Consider the following 21,180-nt stretch of genomic DNA (forward strand, 5'->3'; position numbering starts at 1 on the left):
ATTAGAAAATAAGAAAATATGTCTCAGACTGATCCGTGTCTGAGCTCTCAGAGCCAACTGGATACTGACTGGTCTGCTTTCTGAACTGATTAGATAACATGCTTGAGTGATCCTATAAACCCATCACAATATTTACATGAGAAGGAAAGGCCTGGATCTCCTGCTGCCTTGGTTGCCACAATTCTGGACTGTCTGAATACTATTTCTAGTCATTACTTACTATTGGCAAGCAAAAAAGCAGTGGCCCTGAAAGGAAGCCTTGCAGTCAGAAGGAAAAAACACAAATAAACCAGAAAAAAAGAGGAAGGAAGAAAACTTGTAGAGAAAGCTCTGTGGACAGCTGGAACATCTTGCACAAATAGTTTCTGTCTGAAATTCTCTTTTGAAGTGATGGAAATACACCAATGGAATATGTGGAATAAAGTGGACATGGAATAAAGTCGTACTAGCAAGGAGGCTTTAACAGACTAATTTAATCAGTCTGTGTGTCATCAGACTCAGACTTCAGCTTGCTGACTGAAGGTCGTTGTTCCCACTGCAGGGATGCTAGGATGGGAATATGGGTCAGCTTCTCTGGCTCTATGGTCTATGAACACCAGGGTTCACAGCAGCAGCTGATGCATTCTCCTTGAAAAGCCACTACTACTCTATTTCTGCTGCTGCTTTCAGAAGGGTAGAGCAGAAAGTTGGAGATCAACTTCTTGGATTACCTTGCCAAAACCAAGATGAACTCCACTCGAGTCACATAAAAATGTTGATGTGAAAAAACTGCCTGTTTTCCAGACGAGTAAAATGTGTGTAATCCAGTTCAGTTCTGTGACTTTTGAATTGTGCAGCAGAGTATCAGTGACCATTTGAAAACACAACAAAACCCAAAATATCTTTGTTACAGGAATAAAAGATAATAAACCAAATTACCTTTTTCACAATTTTTCCCCTGCCAGCCATGCTTGCATTCACAGTAGAAATCCCCCTTGAGATCCTCACATTTGACAGTCCCTTCTTCGTGACAAGGATTGGGAGAACACTGGTTTGGCAAATCTGATTTAAACAAGGAATAAAAAAACCAAAACAAAACAGAACAATACACTGAAGTCACTGACAAGCAGGTGTTTCACTCTCATTAGAAGATGGGAAGCTTGAACAATATTGGGGAATCACTCAAAAATACTTGCAGCTGGCAAAACTATAAGCTAATTCTTAGCTCTCACATGCCAAACGAGGTGTGCCAGGAATTTTGCAGTTGAAGTGGAATTCACTTCATTGCGAAAGGGAGTGAGCTACCACCCCCATATCTGAAAGACACATTCTGAAACAACTCAAAGTAGCTTATTTTTCTACTCTTGCTCATTTTTGAGGAAGGAAAAAAAAACAAAACAGCATCAACTAAAGTACTCAAGAAAGGATGAGTACTCTTTTCAATCATTTTTGGAAGTTCAGCTGAGGATCTTACCAGGGCTGATAGATTTCTGGTGAGCAGAAGTTTATAAATGAAATTTTTTGTTATATCTTTTCTATTACATAGAATGAAAATAAAAAATCAATACCCATATATCAACAGCCAAGGAACAGCAAACCACTAATCCAGTTTACAAATAGCACAATGTTCCTATGGGGGTGTTTAAGCCAGATTCCAGGATTTGGCAATGAGTTTTTTCATTGGAAAGAGGCAGGGGAGTAGTAACCACACTTTGGAAACGATCGAAGGAATAAATCACAAAGTATCATGTAACTACTCACCAGCTGTAATCACCTGTCCAAATTTACCTATCCACTTACCTGCACAACACCCAGGGACAGCACTTCACAGAGGTAGCTAAAGGAAGGATGAGAGAATACCCTCGTTTCCACAAAAAAGTGAGTTGCTATCTATCATGTACTAGTAACCCGTTAGCACCAGTGCTCTAGACCAGTGGTCTTCAAATACAGGAATGTGTTAACTGTTTCCACAGCTTCAACCAGAAGGAACAGTGCAGATTCTCAATCTCATTCTGCAGATTGCAAACCTCACCAGTTCAAGAGCCTTTCTTTTCATGTATTTCCTCCCAGCATTTGAAAGTGCCCAGTGTGTACACATTAAGGGAGCAGCAGCAGAAAAGACTTGCACTGGTTTCCATGCACTGGTTCTGCTGAGTCCAGTACAGACTCTTGATATTCTGAAATAATGGCTTTGTAGCATGGCAGGAAAGCTTTGAGGAGAGGAACTGTTCATAGATTAGCAGCCCCATCCTCAAACTGAGAAAAGTTTAGACTCCTACTTTTGTCAGGATTATTCTACTTCTACATGTCTCTTCTTAGCTTCCTCTGTGTGATCCTGAAAGTCACTGTCGTGACTTTGTGCTTGGAAAGAACTTTAACACTTCTGTGAGTGCAGGCATTAGCAGCTCTATTTGATGTCTCATAAAGCACTGAACAGCAGTTTTGTTTGCAGTGACTGTTCCAGATTTCAGCCTCAGGTGGTTGAGGTTGGCAGGCATCTCTGGAGGTCCCTTGAGCAACCTCCCTGCTCAAGCAGGGCCACCTACAGCCAGTTGCTCAGGACCATGGCCAGAAGACTTTTGATTATCCCAGGGATGGTGACTCCACAAGCTCCCTGGGCCACTTCTGCCAGTTCTGGTTCACTCTCACAGTAAAAAAGTGTTTCCCAATGTTCAGATGAAACCTTCCAGATGTGCAGAGCTGGGGCAAAGCCACAGCCAAAGAGGCCAGGCCACACAAAACAGAACACAACTACATGGGCTGTCTTAACATCCACCCACCGGAACACCTCCCAGTAAATCGCTGCCCAGCTGACACACTGCTGGAGGTGGAGGAGCTGAGGAAGGAGAGACCAGGTTAAGGTGGCCATGAACCACAATAGAGCAAGTCTGCTCAGGATATTCCTTTTCCTAGACAGATCAGAATGTGTACATTAAACAAAATGCTTTAGGTATAGTAAGCCAAGTATTTTTTTTTTAGCAGCATACACTAAGCCTCCTAAATATGGCAGTGTTTTCAGTCATTTGATAAGCAAATCAAGTCAACATGGTCATGCACAACTCATCTGGTATATCCACAATTTCTGATTCTTCCCCTCAAACTGGACTCTGACATGCCTTGCAGAGCCAGATGGTAGTAACACTGCCCAGCAGGGTAACAACCCATGGTATAATCCATGGATATCAACCACAGAGATTTCTATCACATCACTACTGTGCTGATGGTTTGCTCCCTCTTATGAGAGTTTGAGAACATAAGACACACTCTTATACTCTTCTGGTGGCTTCACAGTTGTGAAGCCATTCTCCTGGCTTCATAGAAGGTGCTCCTGATTGAAACCATTGCAAAAGAAAAAAAAGGAGCTTTTGTTTCCATTCATTTACATGACAGATTTTAGTAAAGCTGTTAAAAGTGCTGAGCATGACCTTTTCATGTGCTTTAAGCTGTGTCTGATAGCACCTATGAAGTTTATAAGTGCAGGCAGACAATAGAACTACCAATTCCGTCTTTGAAATCTGTATGGAAACAAGAATATGCTTATGCCCACTGACTGTCACTTTCAGTTCATTACTTTGTTTTGTGAATTTATTTTTTGATACTTCGATACAAAATGGTTCTTACTGAAACTTCATCAAATGCTAGACTGCAAATAATATTGCACTCAGTAATATAATAGTAAAAAGCAGGCACTTGTGACCTAACAAAAAATCTCACTGTGTCTTTTAAGGCCATGTGAAGCTTCACTTTGCAAAAGTTCTGTAGTTTTCCACAGCCTTGCAGAACCAAATCCTTATTTCCTACATGACCTGCAAGATCTCTTTTAGAAAAAGATCCAGATATGCAAAGAAAGTATAGGTATCTAAGTGTAAAGTAAGCATCTATCTGCAAAGCAATTATAAATACTCATTGCAGTCAGTGGAGACAGTACAATAAAGAGAGGCTGTAGAGGATCTCAGGTTTCCCCAGAGCAGACAGTTTGGTTGGGGAAATCCTTCTAGAACCAGAGGAGATTAACTCTCTGTTACCTCTGATGGGAATACTGCTCATGTAAGCACCCATGCTGGAAATACCTGCTTACACACTGTATTGAATCCTCTGAACCTGGAGATGAATCCTAGCTGTAACTTCACCTCAAGAGTTTATGAAACTAGGAATCCTCATATATTCTGTCTAAGATGTCTAATCACTGTCATACTTAAAATTTCTACCCTATTTCCAGCATAAACTAGTGCAGTTAATCACCCTCCAGCCCTTAGGCTGCTCAGTGTCTTTGTACACCAAGTCAAAAGAACCTTCCACTACCCGGTTTTGAGAAGAGAAAGGCTGTTAAGAAACAAAGTTTAGAAGTGTCTTGCAGGCACAAACCCATAGAGCTACATAGTCTTTTGGCACCATCTGTGAAAAATTAAGAGACATGCTAGAATTGGCCAAGCACAAAGCCTGTCATTCTTCCAAGCATGTTTCAGACTCCTTCTCTGTTACTTCTCCTGTGAATTGATGATGGCTAGCCAAAACTCAGCCTTTTTAAAAACCTTTTAATATTTTAATGGGGGAAAATATTATCATTTTCTTTCCAAACCATTGCATCTGCAATGGGCAGAAATCCCTGAAAACAAATATTGAGTTTTTATTTGTTCAGATTTTTTTATCACTACCCTTTGGACTCTCATTTCCACTGATCAGCTGTTTGGAACAAGTGTTCCTAGTCATTAACACCATTTTCAGCAGAAACTCCTGCCTCTTTGCTGTGCCACATGCACAAGTAAATGTAAGCATTCGGCCTCACATCCCACTCTGGACCAGCTGGCATACTGCAGCCAACACAGGTACCACAGGTCTGAGAATTCCCAGTTCGAGGGACTCAACATCCATAAGTGAAACTGCTGCAATATGTGAGGGAAATTCTTCACATACCACTTATTAATCTCGGAATTCACTCTTAAAAAAGGTTGTTCTAATGCAGTTTATAAATGTGAAAAGTTGACTAAATACTGATCCTGCTTTGGAAGCACTTGTATGAACACATGATTAATTAAACTTATAATTATTTAAACTTAAATCACAATAAAAGGCTGAAACCCAGGGCTAAAAAGAAAATAAATGTACATACATCTATTTTTTTACCATATTTGAACAGCTCACTGGACATATTTAGAATACTTATGCAGTTTTCTACCTTTAGCACTGCTAAGCTTCAAAAGGCAACTAGAAAGGTATTAGAAGAATTCATTAAATTCTCTTATCTAGTACTAGTGAAGGACAAAAAACCCTTCACCCTCTACAACGTTATCAGTTTGGCTTCCAAACTGATTTGAGGTTTTAAAGGTAGCAATATTCAAACACAGTCGCATAATACATGAACCTGTTCTCTTAATGTAAAGAAGGCTGACACAAGCCTGATTTGACTTTAAACTTTTCTTGAGGTTCCTTGAGGAACCAAAGCTAGCATTCAAAGGAACAGAAAACGAGGGGCCAAACATAGTGTACAGCCTTATGGTACCTCCTATTTCTTGTCCCTCTTGCTTCTCATATTATTCAAACCTTGGGAAACTGGTGGGAAAGAAACTTGCACCATAAAATATCAAAGCACTAAAACATGACAGCAAGATGGCATTAGGTTATAAAATAGGAAAAATTTTGTTTAGTGATATAGAGTCTTAAGCCTGGAGAACAGGAAGAGCAGTATTGAAATATTACCAAAAATAGAGATGGCTGAGCTAGTTCCACACCTTCAGGTAGAAAGAGAGAACATTTAACTACAATATAACAACCAAAAATGCTTACTATGAACACATGTGAGGAAATCTGGATTTCTTGTATATGGAGACCCATATTTCGTAATACAAGCTGAAAAACAGAAAATGAAATTGTTATTGTTACTGTGGTAAGGGACAGCTGTTCAAAGCACACAAAATGATACCTGGCCTGCAAGGATTTGGAAGGTGGGTGCAAAATCTATCCTTAAAAAATCTATATTATCATCTCCCAGATGCCTTAAAATTCTGAAGTTCATTAAAATCTTTTCACTTTGATGTACAGCAGTTAAAAGCCATTTGAAGAGGATGATCACTTAACAAGGCACTACTACAATTCTAAAACTGTGGTAACTACTCCAATTTGACCAATGGAACTTCTTAAAATATCTGAAAAGCACATGTTTTTTTTCCCACTGTGGCATTTGTGATCTAAAGTACAACATGTTAAACACTAATAGAAAACAGTATGATGCCATGGCTATGATATAGTCAATAGAATAAGAGTAGTTCAATCAGGCACCTTTTTTTTCTTTTTTTTTAAAGGAGATTAGTTAATAACTAACTTAATTAAAATGGGGAAAAGGTAGAAAACTACAAATTATGTCATAACACTGCAAGTCACAGGTATATATGCAACATCAAGATTTTAACATGGAGAAAACACAGAAAGCATCTCTCTCTGCAAATTTAGGTGTAAATAAAAACACACACCTCAAAGTACAATAAGGAACATAAAGTCTATCTGAAAAGCTAGCAATACATGTTTATTGCAGAGACTTAGCAGAGACTTCAGCTGTGAGACTTAGCAGAGACTTCAGCTGTGACAAACTGCAGTGTAAGGCATATACCAGCACTCCCACAAAGTGAAAATAAAAGCTGCAACTCACCTAAGTATTTCGGGTAAAAATATTCCTGTAGAAGGGAAAAAAAAAAAACAAAAGCAAAGATTTACTGAATCATATTTGCTTCTATTGTCATGCTATTTAAGAGCTCCTGTTACTTTAGTGGTTTTGTTTAACAGTTCCAAATACCTAATTTCCTTTTATTCAGAACCAGAAGCAGCACAGTATTATACATGTATTATGTCATTTGAAAAGGAAAAAAGAACATTAGCTCATCTCAATGTATTTTTTGATGTCAGCTAATCCGGTCAGTGCTTGAGCATGAATACACCCTCCAAGAGATAAAGCTGCTAATGGCATGAGATAGGGAAAGGAATTGGAATCTAGGGGCAAAACCCTAGAGGGAAGGGTACAGGATGGTGGAGTCACCCTGTGCCTCCTCAAAGGCATTCTGCTGATGCCATGGCCAGCACATGAACACCACAGCCACTAGAAAAAGTACCTTTTGCTCTTGCAAGGAGCACCCTGCAACTCAAACAGTGCCCATTGCTGTTCCACCCACACATCACATCCTGGATACTCAAAGAAGGGAGCAATGACACTTTGCAAGAGAGGGAAAAATTGATACCCATGACTCTAAAACCAGACTGCAAAGGACATTGCCATTTCTCCCGTGCTACATGGTCACGCATTACTGTTCCCTACTTTCCATCAACAAAGTGTAGCCATACAGTGAGAGCAGCATCATTTTGCTGATGTGCTGTGACTCTAACCTTGCATGGTAGAACAGCCAGCCTGGTGAGGCCTTGCAAGTCATAGGGCTGCTTGCACCAACATAGGGAAACAGCAGAAAAATGCAGTTGTGCTGCATGGAAGAATGGGAGATTGGCTAAAGCTGACAATTGCATCACATTATTAACAAAATACAAAACTTCATGGCCAGGAAATAAGCACTTTTTTCCCAGCTTCATGCTGGTTTTCATAATATATAAGTCACTAATTCAAGTGCTTTTGAAATGGTAATTTGGGCATTGAATGAGGAAAACTTATGAATTGTATCAGTGCTTAATTTTTATTTGTTTAAATAAACCACTTTTCAGCGAACTATGAAAGCATATGCACAGTATAATTATCTTTTATGTAAGAGGAGTAATTTCCATATAACACTATCTTCAGTGACATTAGGACAATAAATACCCTGTATTCGACAAAATTTAATTGGTCTATACAATGTGCAAGAGAAGAAACTATTTTATCTTCTCTTTTACCGCAGATGCTTGGATTGGATCTATACAGGTATGTATAAACAACAGAGACAGGCACACACCATGATTCAGTCTGATCTGGACTCTCCAGTGCAATCAATGATGCTGCTGTCATTTACCAGAAGAATCAATTGCTTCTGGCAAATATGCTCCAGTTATTGAAATGCACCAGCCTAAATTATGAAAGCATCATCAAAGACTTAGAAGCAGCAACTTATGTTAATTTTCAATTCTGACATGAGAGCGATATGCTTGGCATCTTTTGGGGTTGAGCTTTGAAACATTTCTTCAGCTTGAAATGTAGTGATGAGCTCAGAACCCACTATGGTCCTTGTTCCCTCCCTTTTTATTTTTTTTTTTTTAAGGTTTAGTTTGGAAAAGACAAGTCAAAAAATGCAGTCAAAATAAAAACAAAACTAAGCAGTCTAAGCATTTAGATGTGTGCCCATTTGTGCTATAACCACAAACTGAACTTCAACCAGCACTTGAGGAGAAAAAGATAGGGGCATGTAATAAAATATTCCAAACATTTATTTCATTATTTCCCCTTTATTCCATGGACTTCACAAGAATGTGCAGATGTATTTAACCACCAACAGGATAATCCAGACTCTGGCAAGAACAACTGTTTTGGCACTCACAGGACAATAAATAGGAGCTTTCATATTCAAGGCTATCAGCCTAATTGCTCCATGTCAGTGGTGGCAAAGGCATTTTCTCCTTGACCTCTGATGAATGAGTTGAGTGCTAGAAAAGTGGTATAGAATTTACTTTTGTAAAAGTAACTTCCAAATTCAAACTGACTGTGTATTGATTCAATGCCAGTTGAACAGCAGATAAGTGAAACTTCAAGGTATTGTACCACCCCAAGCTTCATTCCACAAAGTATGCAGCCAAGTGATTTAAACAGGAGGCTATTAATAGAAATTTAACTCTTCTTTCCCTGTCTTTCTCATTTGCTTATGTTATACAAAAGCACTTGCTGATCAGTAGCACTTCTCCAGGTTTACAGAACCTGCTGATACTATCATTCTAAAATAAAGACACATGTTCACAAGTTCTAACATCATTTATTCTTGTATGTTTAGCTTTTAATTTTTTCCATACTCAATTTTTCTTACAGTTGGCTTCTGTAAATACAATGACAATGTATTTACATTCAGAGAAAAGAAGAATGAAGAATGAGATCTTACACCTCAAGAAAATGAACCTGCTTAAACTGAAGTCCCTTTTCAAAAACACTGATGAGAAATTTTCTCAGTTAAAAATTCAAGCTGCACGTAACCTGATACAGATACTGATTATTTCTCACTTGAGCACTCAACCCTTCAATATTTTTTCATAGATATCTATGATGTACTAAGGTACTTAGTACCTGTGATGTACTAAGGCTTAATGACCCCCAGATGTCAATGAAAATGAAAATCCTATGCAGGGTTAGGTCCCTGTTAAAAGTGTGCAACTAACCTTCTCTCTACTAGAAATCCTCAATTGTATTTTCAGGATTCTACAAAAATGCCAAAAGAAATGCTTTGAGACTTGCTAAGGACGAGTTGGCAAAGATTCTCTGTTACTATTTTTCTGATTTCTCAACAAGCCACCTTCAATTTCAGGCTCAATAAACTTCTCACCATCCAGAAAGTCACACACTGTTCACAGGATCAAAACACAGGAAGTTATTTAACTGTTACCACTAGGGTGGCAAAAATCACCACAGAATTATGTAAGTGTTAAATTTTCAGCTCAGATTCTTACAAAAAAGGTCAACATTTAAGTGTGGTCAGGCCTTCCCCTTTAGATTTGCTTCCTAATTACAATAAAAGCAGGAGCAATTGGCTTTTTAAATAAAAAGCAATAAAAAAAAATCATGTTGGACATAAACATCCTCTGGACAGGCTGCTGTGCAGATGCTGACCTCACCAAGCTCTCTAACCCACCTGTCCAGAAGTAATGTCCCAGTGCAGGCAAAAGGAAGACAAAGGCTGCAGAAGCTCCCACCTCCAGAAGAGGTCAAACATCACAAATGTGGCTTCAAGAATTCCAACATCGCTGACTGCTCCCACCAAGAAAACTTCAATGTATTTCCACCTCTCCTTTGTGACCCACCAAACTTTCTGTCTGTCTGGTTTCCACGTATCAAGCATTATGGCTGGGATAGAAGAAGCTACAATAGTCAAGGACACTGGCAGCCTGTGGTGCCCTGAATGATCCTTTTGTAAATGACATCTTTTATCTGCTGCCACTACAGGTCAAACACGTAGTGGAGCTAGACACCAGAGCTGTAGCTCACCCATGAGTTACATGCCATGTGCCACCCAAAGTACAGCTCAGCAGAGATCTCAGGTAAAGAGGAAGAAACAGGAGAGACTGGGAAGTGCCTGACATCTGCACATCTCCACCCTTTCAGTGAGGTGGAAAGCACGGCATCAGGCCAGTCTCCAGGCAGGTCCTGGCTTGCTTGTTTCAGCTCAGTTCCACAGACCTTTCTCTTGCTGCCCAGGAGACAGAGCTGTGCATTAATAGAAAAGATTTAAGCTCTACAGCCCCCAACCCTTTCACACAAATATATGTACATGCTAGAAGTAAGTCTTCTGATGCATGAAATGCAATTATTTGCTTGCACAACAGTGTTGCAAGATCTAAGTGCAACACTGTTGTGGAAACAAAAATGCATGCTTTTGTTTCAAGGCAGAGCAGCACCAAACATGGGCATAAGAATTCTGTTCATGGGGCTAAGGTTCTCCTCTCCCACCTGCAGCTAAAGTTTACTATTACCCTGATAAAACAGCCACTCAACACTTAGTCTGTATACCTAGGAGAGTGTAATTCTAAAAGTGTCCTCAAAAAAGCTAACCCAAGGAAACAACCCCCAAAACTCTAGCTTGCTCATTTTTATGAGTTTGGATTTTTTCCCTCCAAATGATAAGAGCAGTTTCTCTGGGGCCACCCCCACAACACCTCGCATTGAAACAACTGAGGAGAACAGCAACATTCACACTGTGGAGTGGAAGGGGAAGAAACACCTAGCCTCCCTGCCAAAGGAAACCTACATTGTGACTGGGGTCACCATCTATTTTCAACTCCATGGCCAAAGTCCATAGTGGTACAATCCAGAAGTTTGTGTAATTACACTGGGTATGCATTAGCCCTGCTGCATTTTTAGAGAAGATGGAAAAACACCAAATCAGAACAGGCGTTAACATGAGTCACTGTATAAAAATAGCCCTTCTGAAAACATAACAATGACCCTGTCGACACCAGGAAAATGTTCTCACTGTTGCTTTACTTGAAAGTAATTGGTAACACTGGAGACCTCAGAAAAAAGGCCTGCTTACTGCTTCTGTTTATTTTGCTTGAGTGCCAGGTCAGGTAAGACTGTAAGGCACGGAATCTAATGAAAATCATGTTTGAGCTCTAGAGGCCACAAATAAAAGGCGTAGTTTATAGGAAGGTTGCTTGTGTTTCTGGACATCTGGCTCTTGGTGGCCCTGCTTGGGCAAGGAGGGACCAAAAGGCCTCCAGAGGTGCCTGCCAACCTCAACCACTCTGTGATTCTGTCACTGCAGACTACTGCCACTAGCACTGGAGCATTTCACTGGCTTGTGTTAGCAATGGTGATTTCTAAAAAAGCACTTTCTTAGTTACCTAGTTACAACTAAGAGAGTAGCAACAACTCCCACATTATGCCCTTTCCTTATTTCCATATAATGACTCTCCCTTTTCCTCTTTCCTTCAGGGCTGAATGTTTGTCTTGGACATGGCCAGACCTCATTTATAAATGTTCTTCATGTTTCCACACTATGGGCTTGCATTATCCTTGAAGAAATTACTGCTACCAGCCATAATTGGCTATAACTCAGTCTTTGCCAGTTTTTAACTGTTACAGCCTGAGAATGCAAATCTCACTAATACTCAAGAACTGTTCTCCTTTTTTCAAAATCTCATCCCTAGACTTTAGGTGCATAGCAAATCTCACACTGCACAGTTGGGCCCTTCCACCTATATCAGGGCATTAAGCAGTTCTGCAATTCAGAATTTTAAATATGTAGAACCAGTAGCTATAGAATTTATGCTCAAATGAATGCCATGTTGCCTGAACAAGCTCTTCTTTTCATCATGAGGAATCCATCACTCAGCCAGGTTAATTTCCTTCCTATTTTGCTTTGTGGCAATCTGTACTCTCTATATGAAGAGCAAAGAGAAGCTCTCTCCACAATTTGGCAATTGAGGCATTAGAGAAGCAAGTAGGTCACATTAGAATCCAAAAGCAGCCTCCAAGTCTCATCTCCTACCACCCAAGTTACAGCTGCTTAGGGTAGTTTTTAGGTTTTTTGTCCATTTGTCAAGTATCCACACTGTCCAGCTATTCAGGTGCACAAAGACTGGGATTTCCCCTTCTACCAAGCTGCTGAACTTTCCAAAATAAAAGCATTCAGGACCATACTCTCCAGCATGACATCTTCCATAGAGACTAGGTACCTCTGCAGAATCCTTAAGTCTGAAATAAAACCCCTCTATTGTCATAACTTCCTTTGCTCTGTTCTGGACAGCAAGACTGTTTCCCAACAACTTACTGAGGTGCCACTTCAGCAAAAATTGTTTCTCTGCAATGAGGAAATACCCACCAATTACTGGAATGCACAATTAAAGGGGATAAAAAAAATACTGAAAGGAAATACAAAAAAAAAGTTGGCATATGTCACAGATAACTTCACATTTTGTGAAGATGCAGGGGGCACAGGGATATGATTTCTACAGGTGGCCTGAGGCAGGGTTTGATTAGACAGTGAACAGTGAAATTGATATAACTGATGCCAAATACTTCAACAATAATTTGTAGTGTGATTCCAATTGGTTGCATGTGCTTCTAAGTTATTCTGGCAGAAATCTGATCACAAATGTCTTGAGGTTTCCTCCACTGCTTCAGAACTGAAAGGCTACTTTACCTCCAGCTGCAATAATGTGCAAGGTCTCAATTTGATGACAAATTTTCACTCAATGTTGCTTGTTTGAATCCTTCCTTGTTGCAAGAGTTACAGTATTTGTATGTGGGTAAACTAACACTCAGATAGTTTAGTCAAATTCAGGAAAACAGAATCTGACAAAACACATAGCATAAGTAAAAGGCTGTCTCTCCAACAACATTATATTCACTCTGTAATTATTTTAGCCATAGTTGAAACAGAACATGTCATATATCCCACCAAACATGATTTAAATATCTACGATTTCTCATAGGTTTTGTGACATTTTATCCCTAAAGTTTTTCCCCTCCTGAATAATGTAATCACACTGTTTCTTTGGCTCTTGTTTATCTGCAGAGGTTGCAACTCATACTAACAGCACTCAATCACACTAAGGCATTTAAGGATTTGGATTCAGAGGGCACAGGCAAATAAAGAATAGGGAAGCGACATCTTAGATGACACCAGGCCTTTGTGACAGAATCTGATCTCATACTTCCCTGTTCATTACTTTAAAAATTAAGTAACTTTTGCTTTTCTGTTCATGTCCTAAATATTTTCTGGAATTGAACTAGGACTCCCTTTTCCAGGAATCAGCCAAATATGGTAGCTTTCCTGGTGCATGTGTTTCTGGGCAGTGCAAGCAAGACCCGTTCTCCATTTATCTCTTCATTTATGTACCCTTCTTCCTGGCAGGTATGTAGAGTGAAGACAACACCAACACTTATTCCCCTCCCTGGGTATCCTCCTTACTTCCCAACTTTGCTCTTCTTCTAGCTCCCACTGCTGGTGCTCAAAGGAGTATAAGTAAAAATAAGTAAATTTCCTCACAGATGTCCATGCATGGGGAACCTATAGAAGAGCAGATGTAACAAAACTGTGATGAAAGCAAAGATACAGAAGGGACACATGCTGAAAAACTTCAATCAGATTCTCCAAGGCCTGGTTGTTCATTCATTGCTTTGACAGGCTGAGCTGTGACAACCATTTGTGTTTCTATTCCAGCACCTGTCTTTCCCATACTAACCTCAGGCTGTCCTTTCCATTGTGTCAGTCCCCACTGGACTGGGGAATGGATCCAGCTGCAAAAATTACCATTTTTCTCTGCAGGTTACTTTTCTTTAGGTTAAGTTAGTTTAATTGGTCCATGCAGTCACCCAAATTGCTGTGCAAGAAGGGTGAAAAGAACAGGTAAAGGAGTTGCTTATCTCTGCTTGATTCAGCTGAATCCCCAGTGTGAAACCAAAGCTTGAAAAGTAATGTGAGGGGAGAAGTAAACCTTGTTGCTCTGTTACTTCTCAGTTTCTTCTTAATCTGTGGTAGTGCCTCCATCCTTATTCTTCATACTTAATGGAAAGTGACTGCTTGTAATTCATGAAGCTCACTCAGAGTATGGAACACATATCAATCACAGCTGCCAATTTATACACATTCATGTTTGTCTTACCTGATTCTTAGGCAGCTGCACTAAAAAATTGTATTAATTCCCAGTAGGCTGCTCCTTTTTTTTATAATAAAAAAAAAATAAAATTAAATGAGCTCATGGCCACAAAACTGTTTTCTTAAATTTTAATTGTCTTTATTCCCCTCTCACGTATTTACATAAAACTTATTGTACTGCTCTAGAAAACTGACTTACCCTAACTTCATCACTTTTTTCATTATCATCCATTTTGAAACCAGTATAAATCCCCCACTTCAGTTTGTCATTCTTAGCACCTTTCTCCACCCTATCTTCAAACAGCCCCTCAGCATAATACTGGTCCCTTTTGTCTTCTCTTGCTCCTTCCCTCCTGCTGCACAGGCCATTTAGAGTATACTTCTTCTGTGATGTGCTGTGTCAGTATTTCCAGTCTATTCTGAATTTTTGGGATGCTGTCCTGTGAGTGGAAACTGATACAGATGAGGTAGGTATGAGTCCAGCAGAGCTGATGAAGTTGTGTCTGCTTCCACGAAAAGCAAACTTGGCTCACTCTTCTCAATAACTTTTGAAAAATCAGCATTTAGTCAATAAATGCATAACCTACTTCCTAAGGCAGACAGGGAATAAATATTCCCATATTTTCTTTCTCAAAAGCTATTAAGCAGGTACCACTGTGCCTGGGAATCCATTCTTCCATGTACTGAGTCCAAGAAGGTTAAAGCATCAGCACAGAGTTTTCAATAACTCTTTCTCTGCACCAATAAGAAGAGATAAAGAAATTAATACCAGCTATTAATCTAGCCCTTTCTCCATGCTCTGCCAAAATGTCAAAACAAATCAGTATATTGAGAAGAACTGTCACAGCAAAGAAAACCAGATTCTTGCCTGGATCTAGGAAGGAATATTCTATACAGGGATGATGACATCTGTATCTAAAGATGATACCAGTATTTTTCATGTCTAGACTACACAACATTCACTAAATTACTTGAAGAAATTTTACACTGCTTTATTCTCCCAGTAGCTCCTTTCTTCCCTCTACACGCCTTCATGCTTTCCTGATTAATATTTACAAGTGTGTCTCTACATTGTTATTCTTAGAAATAACATCTAAACATTGCCTGACAAGCATGCCTCCTAAAAGATCAGAATGAAGATTGGATGACCCTAGTCCATGGATGAAGCTCATCTGTGTTATCAAGACATCATATAATGGTACACATAAAAAATAAAACCAAGTGAGCCATCAACACACTGAAAACCAATCAAACTGACCCTTATCACACCCTATTCATTGCTTCATCTGCATCTCAGCTTCTCAATAAACCCAGCCTTGCAGAAAGAATGCTGACATTACTGGATGTTTAGTTAGGATCAGTAATTTTCAAGAGAAGATTGTTAAAAGCCCCCAAAAACTTGGTCTGGTGTCACTGCTGTCCTTGCCATGAGTGGGAGAGAGAAGTAGATTCTTCTTCAGTCCTAAGTTACGCTGTGATTGTCTGCCAGTGTTTTGTGTATCTGACAAGCAGTAGATTTTAATAATATTTTGGATGCAAGTCCTTCAAAAACCAGAATTTTCACGTGTCTGCCTATGAATCAGATGTCCGTTCTGCACGCACATGGAAACCAGCTGGCTTTCCACAGGGCTCTGCTGAGGGCCAAATCCATAAACAGTAAACACAGGTGGCCAGGCTGACCTACATCAGCGTTTCTGGTGTGCCTAACAGTTTTCAATGCATTCAGCACAGTAATTTCAATGGTGAGCTGCAGGAAGGGCAGGAATTCTTCAGCAGTAACAACAACAAGCAAGATGTGCAGGGACAGATGCTCTACTATGGTACCAAAGGATAAGAGGCTGCATTCAAGTGTCTTCCCTATGCTGAGCCTTTTAAAACAGAAAAACTCCTTGCACAAGGACACTTTCTTCTTCAGTGAAATACAATGTTTCTGAGAAGATCAGGATCTACACTCCCTTCTGCCCTTTGTTTTACATGCTTGGATGGCCAGATTTTTAGGACTGGTCAACCAAATTCCAGAGTAGTTTATCAGTCACTTAACAAGCTGTAATACCTTGACTGCATACCAAGGTCAAATATTTCTGCAGTGCTGCTTTTATAAGGCCTTGTCAACATCTTAAATAAGATAACATTCTTATCTCTGTATCCAAGATATTTTGCAACTTCATCCCATCTATCACACTTAGCATATATTTTGAATAGATCACATTTAGAAACAGTCTGCATACCTCCCATCAAGATGTTTTCTATCCTCCTTTTTATTACCACCATATTATCTTTAAATTTTTCTGTTTGGCACCTCTAGCATAAATGAAATTATGAAACAGGAACCACCCCAGAATTCTGCAGCAATGTTTAAGGATGTTATAATCAGCTTCATAAAAAAGGTAAGCTGCAAGACTCATTAATCCAGACTACTTGCTTTTACCATGTATAGTCATACAAGTGGCACAGACTGAGTTTTGTCCTGCCTCTTAAAAAAAAACAAACAAAAAAACAATCTAAAACTGTTTCAATTGATCTTCCTTCCTCTAGTCTGAGCGAGCTGATATTTATATTTTCCGTAACATAGAAGACAAAAGCTGCACTGCCCTGCACATGAATGGCTCTTGGGCCCCGCCTGATACACTATTCTTAGCAGCTGATGTCAGTAATCCCACATGTGAAAAAACCCACATTCAGGTTTCAGAGAATGTGCATCTTCTGCTGACTGCCTGCAGATGTTGCTTTGAAAAGCTGAGCACTGAAACAATGGAAGACACAGAAAAAGGGTGCTCTGGTACAGGTATGTGACACTATTTCATTTATTGATCTGCCCAGGAAATAGGTATCTTTCTGTAAAATTCTTGGCTAGATGTTACAATTGGCTGCATAGAGATATGGCTTTACCTGGGAAGCATCACGTGAGCTACATCACAGCCTTGCTTCATCTTACCTCAACTTCTGGAACTGTTTTATTGAATCAGTAAATGCAATTTCCTATCACATCTTTAGGTCTTGAAATTAGGCCTTGAAATTCTCCTCACACAACCACAGGATAGTCAAGAATGGCAAGGTTGGTAAGGAAGACTCATACATTTCATTAGCATCTAATGGAGGGGAAAAGGGAAGAGGGACAACACTTTTGGTCTGACATCACAAGCCTTCCTTGAGGCTGACCCAAGAAGCATCACGACTGATTAACTAATCTGAACCTAACTTTCAGTTGTCAAGGCTGCAAGACCTGTTCCCATGGGACAGAAAACAGCCAAATGCCTTCACAGATGCTCAGCTGGTGCTTTAAAGCCTAAAACCTGGGAGATGCAACAGGACAGACTGCACTGCTGAGTTTGTCATGGCTTGCCTGCATAGGCTCACAAGGGGTTTTTTTTGCTGTAGCAAACAAATGCTGTAGCCGTTTCTTTCTGCTACAACCTAGGTAGTTAATCCCTGTGACCAGGTTCAGCAGGCATATGTAGAAATTTCAGCCCTAAACTACAAGGAATCATCTTCTGCCAACAGAAATCTCTACACTTCCCTGGTCAGTAAAAGCTCACTTTACCAGCATGGATAGCTGCAGCCTGGCAATATGCTGAAGCATAACTGCAGTTACTGTAGTTCTTCAAAAAGCTTGGTGTTGTTTACAACAGCTTTTGGCTTTCCTAAATCAGGTCTGTCTCAACTAGCTCCCTTCTTCTGTCAGTCACTAGGACTGGATGTACAGCACGGCATCAGTGAAATGACAGCACAACAACTCCCTGCTGATTAAAATACACTTCCATTGTGAGTTAATACTCTGTCCATGAAATCCACAGGTGCTGCTGGAGGAGTAGTCACCTATGCATTACAAAACAGTGAAGTCTTCCAGTGCAGAGCAGCAACAGCCCCCATACATAACCTCTGCCACCACGCATTAGAAAGCTGCTACTGAACAGTAGCTGCTGCTTTCATGTCACATACTGATTGCAAAAGGGACAGGAAGGGTCATAAATCCTCCTGATTTATTACTGCACACTTGCTTCTCAATCAAATTGAAGCAAAGTAAAGCAAGAAGTAGGGCATACTCCACTTAAAAAGAAACTTCAAAGCTCTTGGTAGGTTTGTGTTAAAAAAGGGTAGGATCTTATGTTACTGCAGATGTAAGTGTCCTGGTGTAGAAGGACATGTTAGGGGGCACGGACATTAGAAATCCATCCAACCTTTCTTCAGGTTCTCAGAATGGAGTGAAACCTAGCAGAAATAGCAAAGGAAGGGCACCAAAAAAATCAAAATCACTTGCAATGACAGAAAGCCAGCACTGTCCTACAAAACACACAAAGTATGAGGGTATCTTAAAGAATTTATATTATATGTGAAAATATTTTAAACCAGAATTGTTTCACTATTGTCATTTCAGTAGGAGAACTGTGTACTCTTTACAATTTACAAAAATCAGTACCCAACACTGTTAAAAACTCCTGACATATTTGTACACTATTCTACCCTTAAACTGATCTATCAATGCATTGCCTTTGGCTACTTTCTTGGCCAGCAGCCAGCTAGTAAAGTAGTGACCTTAGATCACCTTTGTTCCAGAAGGCTACAAAATCACACTCATCGTAGCTTTCCCTGTAGTCACTGCTGTGCAATGAATATTTACATCGAGTTTAAAGTTATAGTACTCAACAAGAATATGGAAGAAGTTGTGCCAGCCACTCTCACCCCATTACAGTTATCCACATTCTGAAGTAGCTCCGTTTTTGCAGAACAGAAGCAAACACATGCAGGTGTGACTACACATACACATAAAAGCTGTAACATTAAACGCCGCCTGGGAAAGCGTTCCATATTAATCTTGAAAATAAAGATTGCCAAAAATCTCTTTTGCTTTTGCTGTACTTACTACTGCCTTGTGACAGCAAGCTACTGCACTGTCTATCCAGTGCTGAGGCTGCTAATGAGGCACACATGTCAAGACTTGCCTTACTGAAGCATAAAACATCTCCTCTGCCGAGTCCCTCCCTCGCCTGTGGTTTGTGTCTCTGTGTACACACACACGTGCTCGCTTGCTCTCTCTCCCTCTCTGTCCTATCTTCTCCCTGGAGCATCATACCATTAACAGGAACATGCTGTGCAGAACTGAGCTTCGGTTTGAACACCAAGAAAATCCACTTCCCACTACTAAATCAATGCCAGATAGTCTTTGCAATGAGAAGAGCCTATCCAAAACAGTGTTGAGAGGAGGTGTAAAGTGACTGGAGGAGTAAGCCAAGCTTAGTAAAGCATCCACATGCTGCTTGAAGTGGGAAGACTGAAGTGAAAGTCAGCCTTGATAAGACTGGAAAAGACAGCTCTGCATGCAGTGTGCAGTCTGCAACTGTGTGAATCCACAGTGTTAGAAGTACAGCAGTACTTCCCATGTATGTGCTCTCCTGCTGTAGTGACAGGTCCCGAACCTACTGATTCTAAGGCGTTGACCAAGCTGAACTGGCCCCCAGGGATTTAAGACACAGTTAGAACATTCTGAGAAGCCCAATTGTGACAGATGCTGCAACACTACAGGGATTTTAAATACATCAGGGATGGGAAGTTTGAGCGAAGAGCAGGGATGGTAAAGTATCCAGACAGAGAAGCTGTATCATTATGATGCACTGGTCTTGCTTCATGGCTTTAAACCATGGGTGAACAGGATCCTTCCACTCTCCAGAGACAGTCCTGCCAGCCGGTGCCAGGCTGGGCTGCTCACCCAGACCCCGCTCACCGAGGCGCGCCTGACTGCACAGCCCTGACACCGCCCTTGTTCAGGCTGAGCACCAGTGTGTCTTCCAGTCATTCACCCAATGGCCCTGGGTCCTCCTCCTCCCGATGCCTTTCCCAGCTGTGCCGGTAGCTGGCATCCAGCCGCGGATATAGGGTGGGCGGGAGCGCAGAGCCGGACACCCCCCCAAATCTCCGCGGCGGCTCTGCGTCCTTACCGTCTCTGGGTCATTCTCAAACACCTCCCGGGCCTCCTCCTTGCTGCAGTGCTCCTCCACGCACTCCCTCTCCAGGTGTCCTTGCTTGGTCTCCTCGAAGATCTGGTAGGCTCGCCGCTGCCTCTGCCGCAGGAACTGGGCAGCTTCCGGGGCTCGCAGCAGCACGGCTGGGCAGCCGAGGGGGAGGCCAGGAGCAGGACGAGGAGGAGGAGAGGAGCAGGAGGAAGGGCAGGCAGCGGTGAACAGCTGAGCCCGCCTGGTCGCCCCGGATCCCCCGACCCCCACCCCGCGCCCCAGACCGCCCCTGCGGGGGGCACCGAGCGCTCTCCCTGCTCGGGGAGCCGCCCGTGGGTGCCCTCGGCCTCACCCGCGTCCCCCTGACCCCCCGCAGCCGCTCCCGCTCCGCATCCCCCCGCCCCGCAGCCCGCTCCGGCGGCACAGCCCGCAGCCGCGCACCCGCAGGGCGGCGGGGGATGCTCGGCGGCGTGTGCGGAGGGACGAATCCCCCCGCGGTACTCACTCTGCGAGGAGTCCGCAGCCAGCAGGACGAGCAGCAGCGCGGCCCCGAGGGGCACCGCGGGATGCGGCATCACGATGCGGCGGTGGCCGGGGCCGGGGCGGGGGCCGGGGCCGGGCGCTGGCGGCGCGGCGGGAGCGGAGCGGGAGCGGCGAGGGCGGCGAGCACGCTGCTCGTGCGGGAGCGCGGCGACGGAGCCCGGCGGGGGAGCGGCGGAGCCCGGCGGGGGAGCCGCGGAGCCGCTCGCCCGCCCTGCCCAATCCTCAGAAGGCAGCGCCGAGCCGCGCTGGGACACACCTCGCGGCGGAGCGGCCGCCGGCCCGGCCCCGCGTACCTGCCCGGCCGGCCGTGCCGAGCGGAGGGGGCGGTCACGGGGAGCCGGGCCGATGGGCGGCCAGATGGACGTGGGGAGCGGGCGGGGAGACTGCGCCCTCACCTCCAGGCGCATCTCTTTAATAGCTCCGGGGCTCATGGCTAGGAAGGG

At 42.1% G+C, this 21,180-nt stretch overlaps 1 protein-coding gene across 1 annotated transcript in view; it reads right to left on the reverse strand.

The window, feature by feature from the left end:
• GAS6 (growth arrest specific 6) overlaps positions 1-20,811 on the reverse strand; it is a 39,864-nt gene extending 19,053 nt beyond the window's left edge. Inside the window, exons 1-5 of the mRNA XM_015638645.1 lie at positions 20,700-20,811; positions 20,180-20,346; positions 6,623-6,647; positions 5,764-5,826; positions 919-1,041 (exon numbers count right to left, since the gene is read on the reverse strand). Coding sequence (XP_015494131.1) covers positions 919-1,041; positions 5,764-5,826; positions 6,623-6,647; positions 20,180-20,346; positions 20,700-20,769 — 448 coding nt within the window. The 5' untranslated portion in view covers positions 20,770-20,811. The remainder of the gene's footprint in view (positions 1-918; positions 1,042-5,763; positions 5,827-6,622; positions 6,648-20,179; positions 20,347-20,699) is intronic.
• Positions 20,812-21,180: the final 369 nt, after the last annotated feature.

Source organism: Parus major, chromosome 1 (assembly GCF_001522545.3).
Source record: "Parus major isolate Abel chromosome 1, Parus_major1.1, whole genome shotgun sequence".
Taxonomy (NCBI): Eukaryota; Metazoa; Chordata; class Aves; order Passeriformes; family Paridae; genus Parus; species Parus major.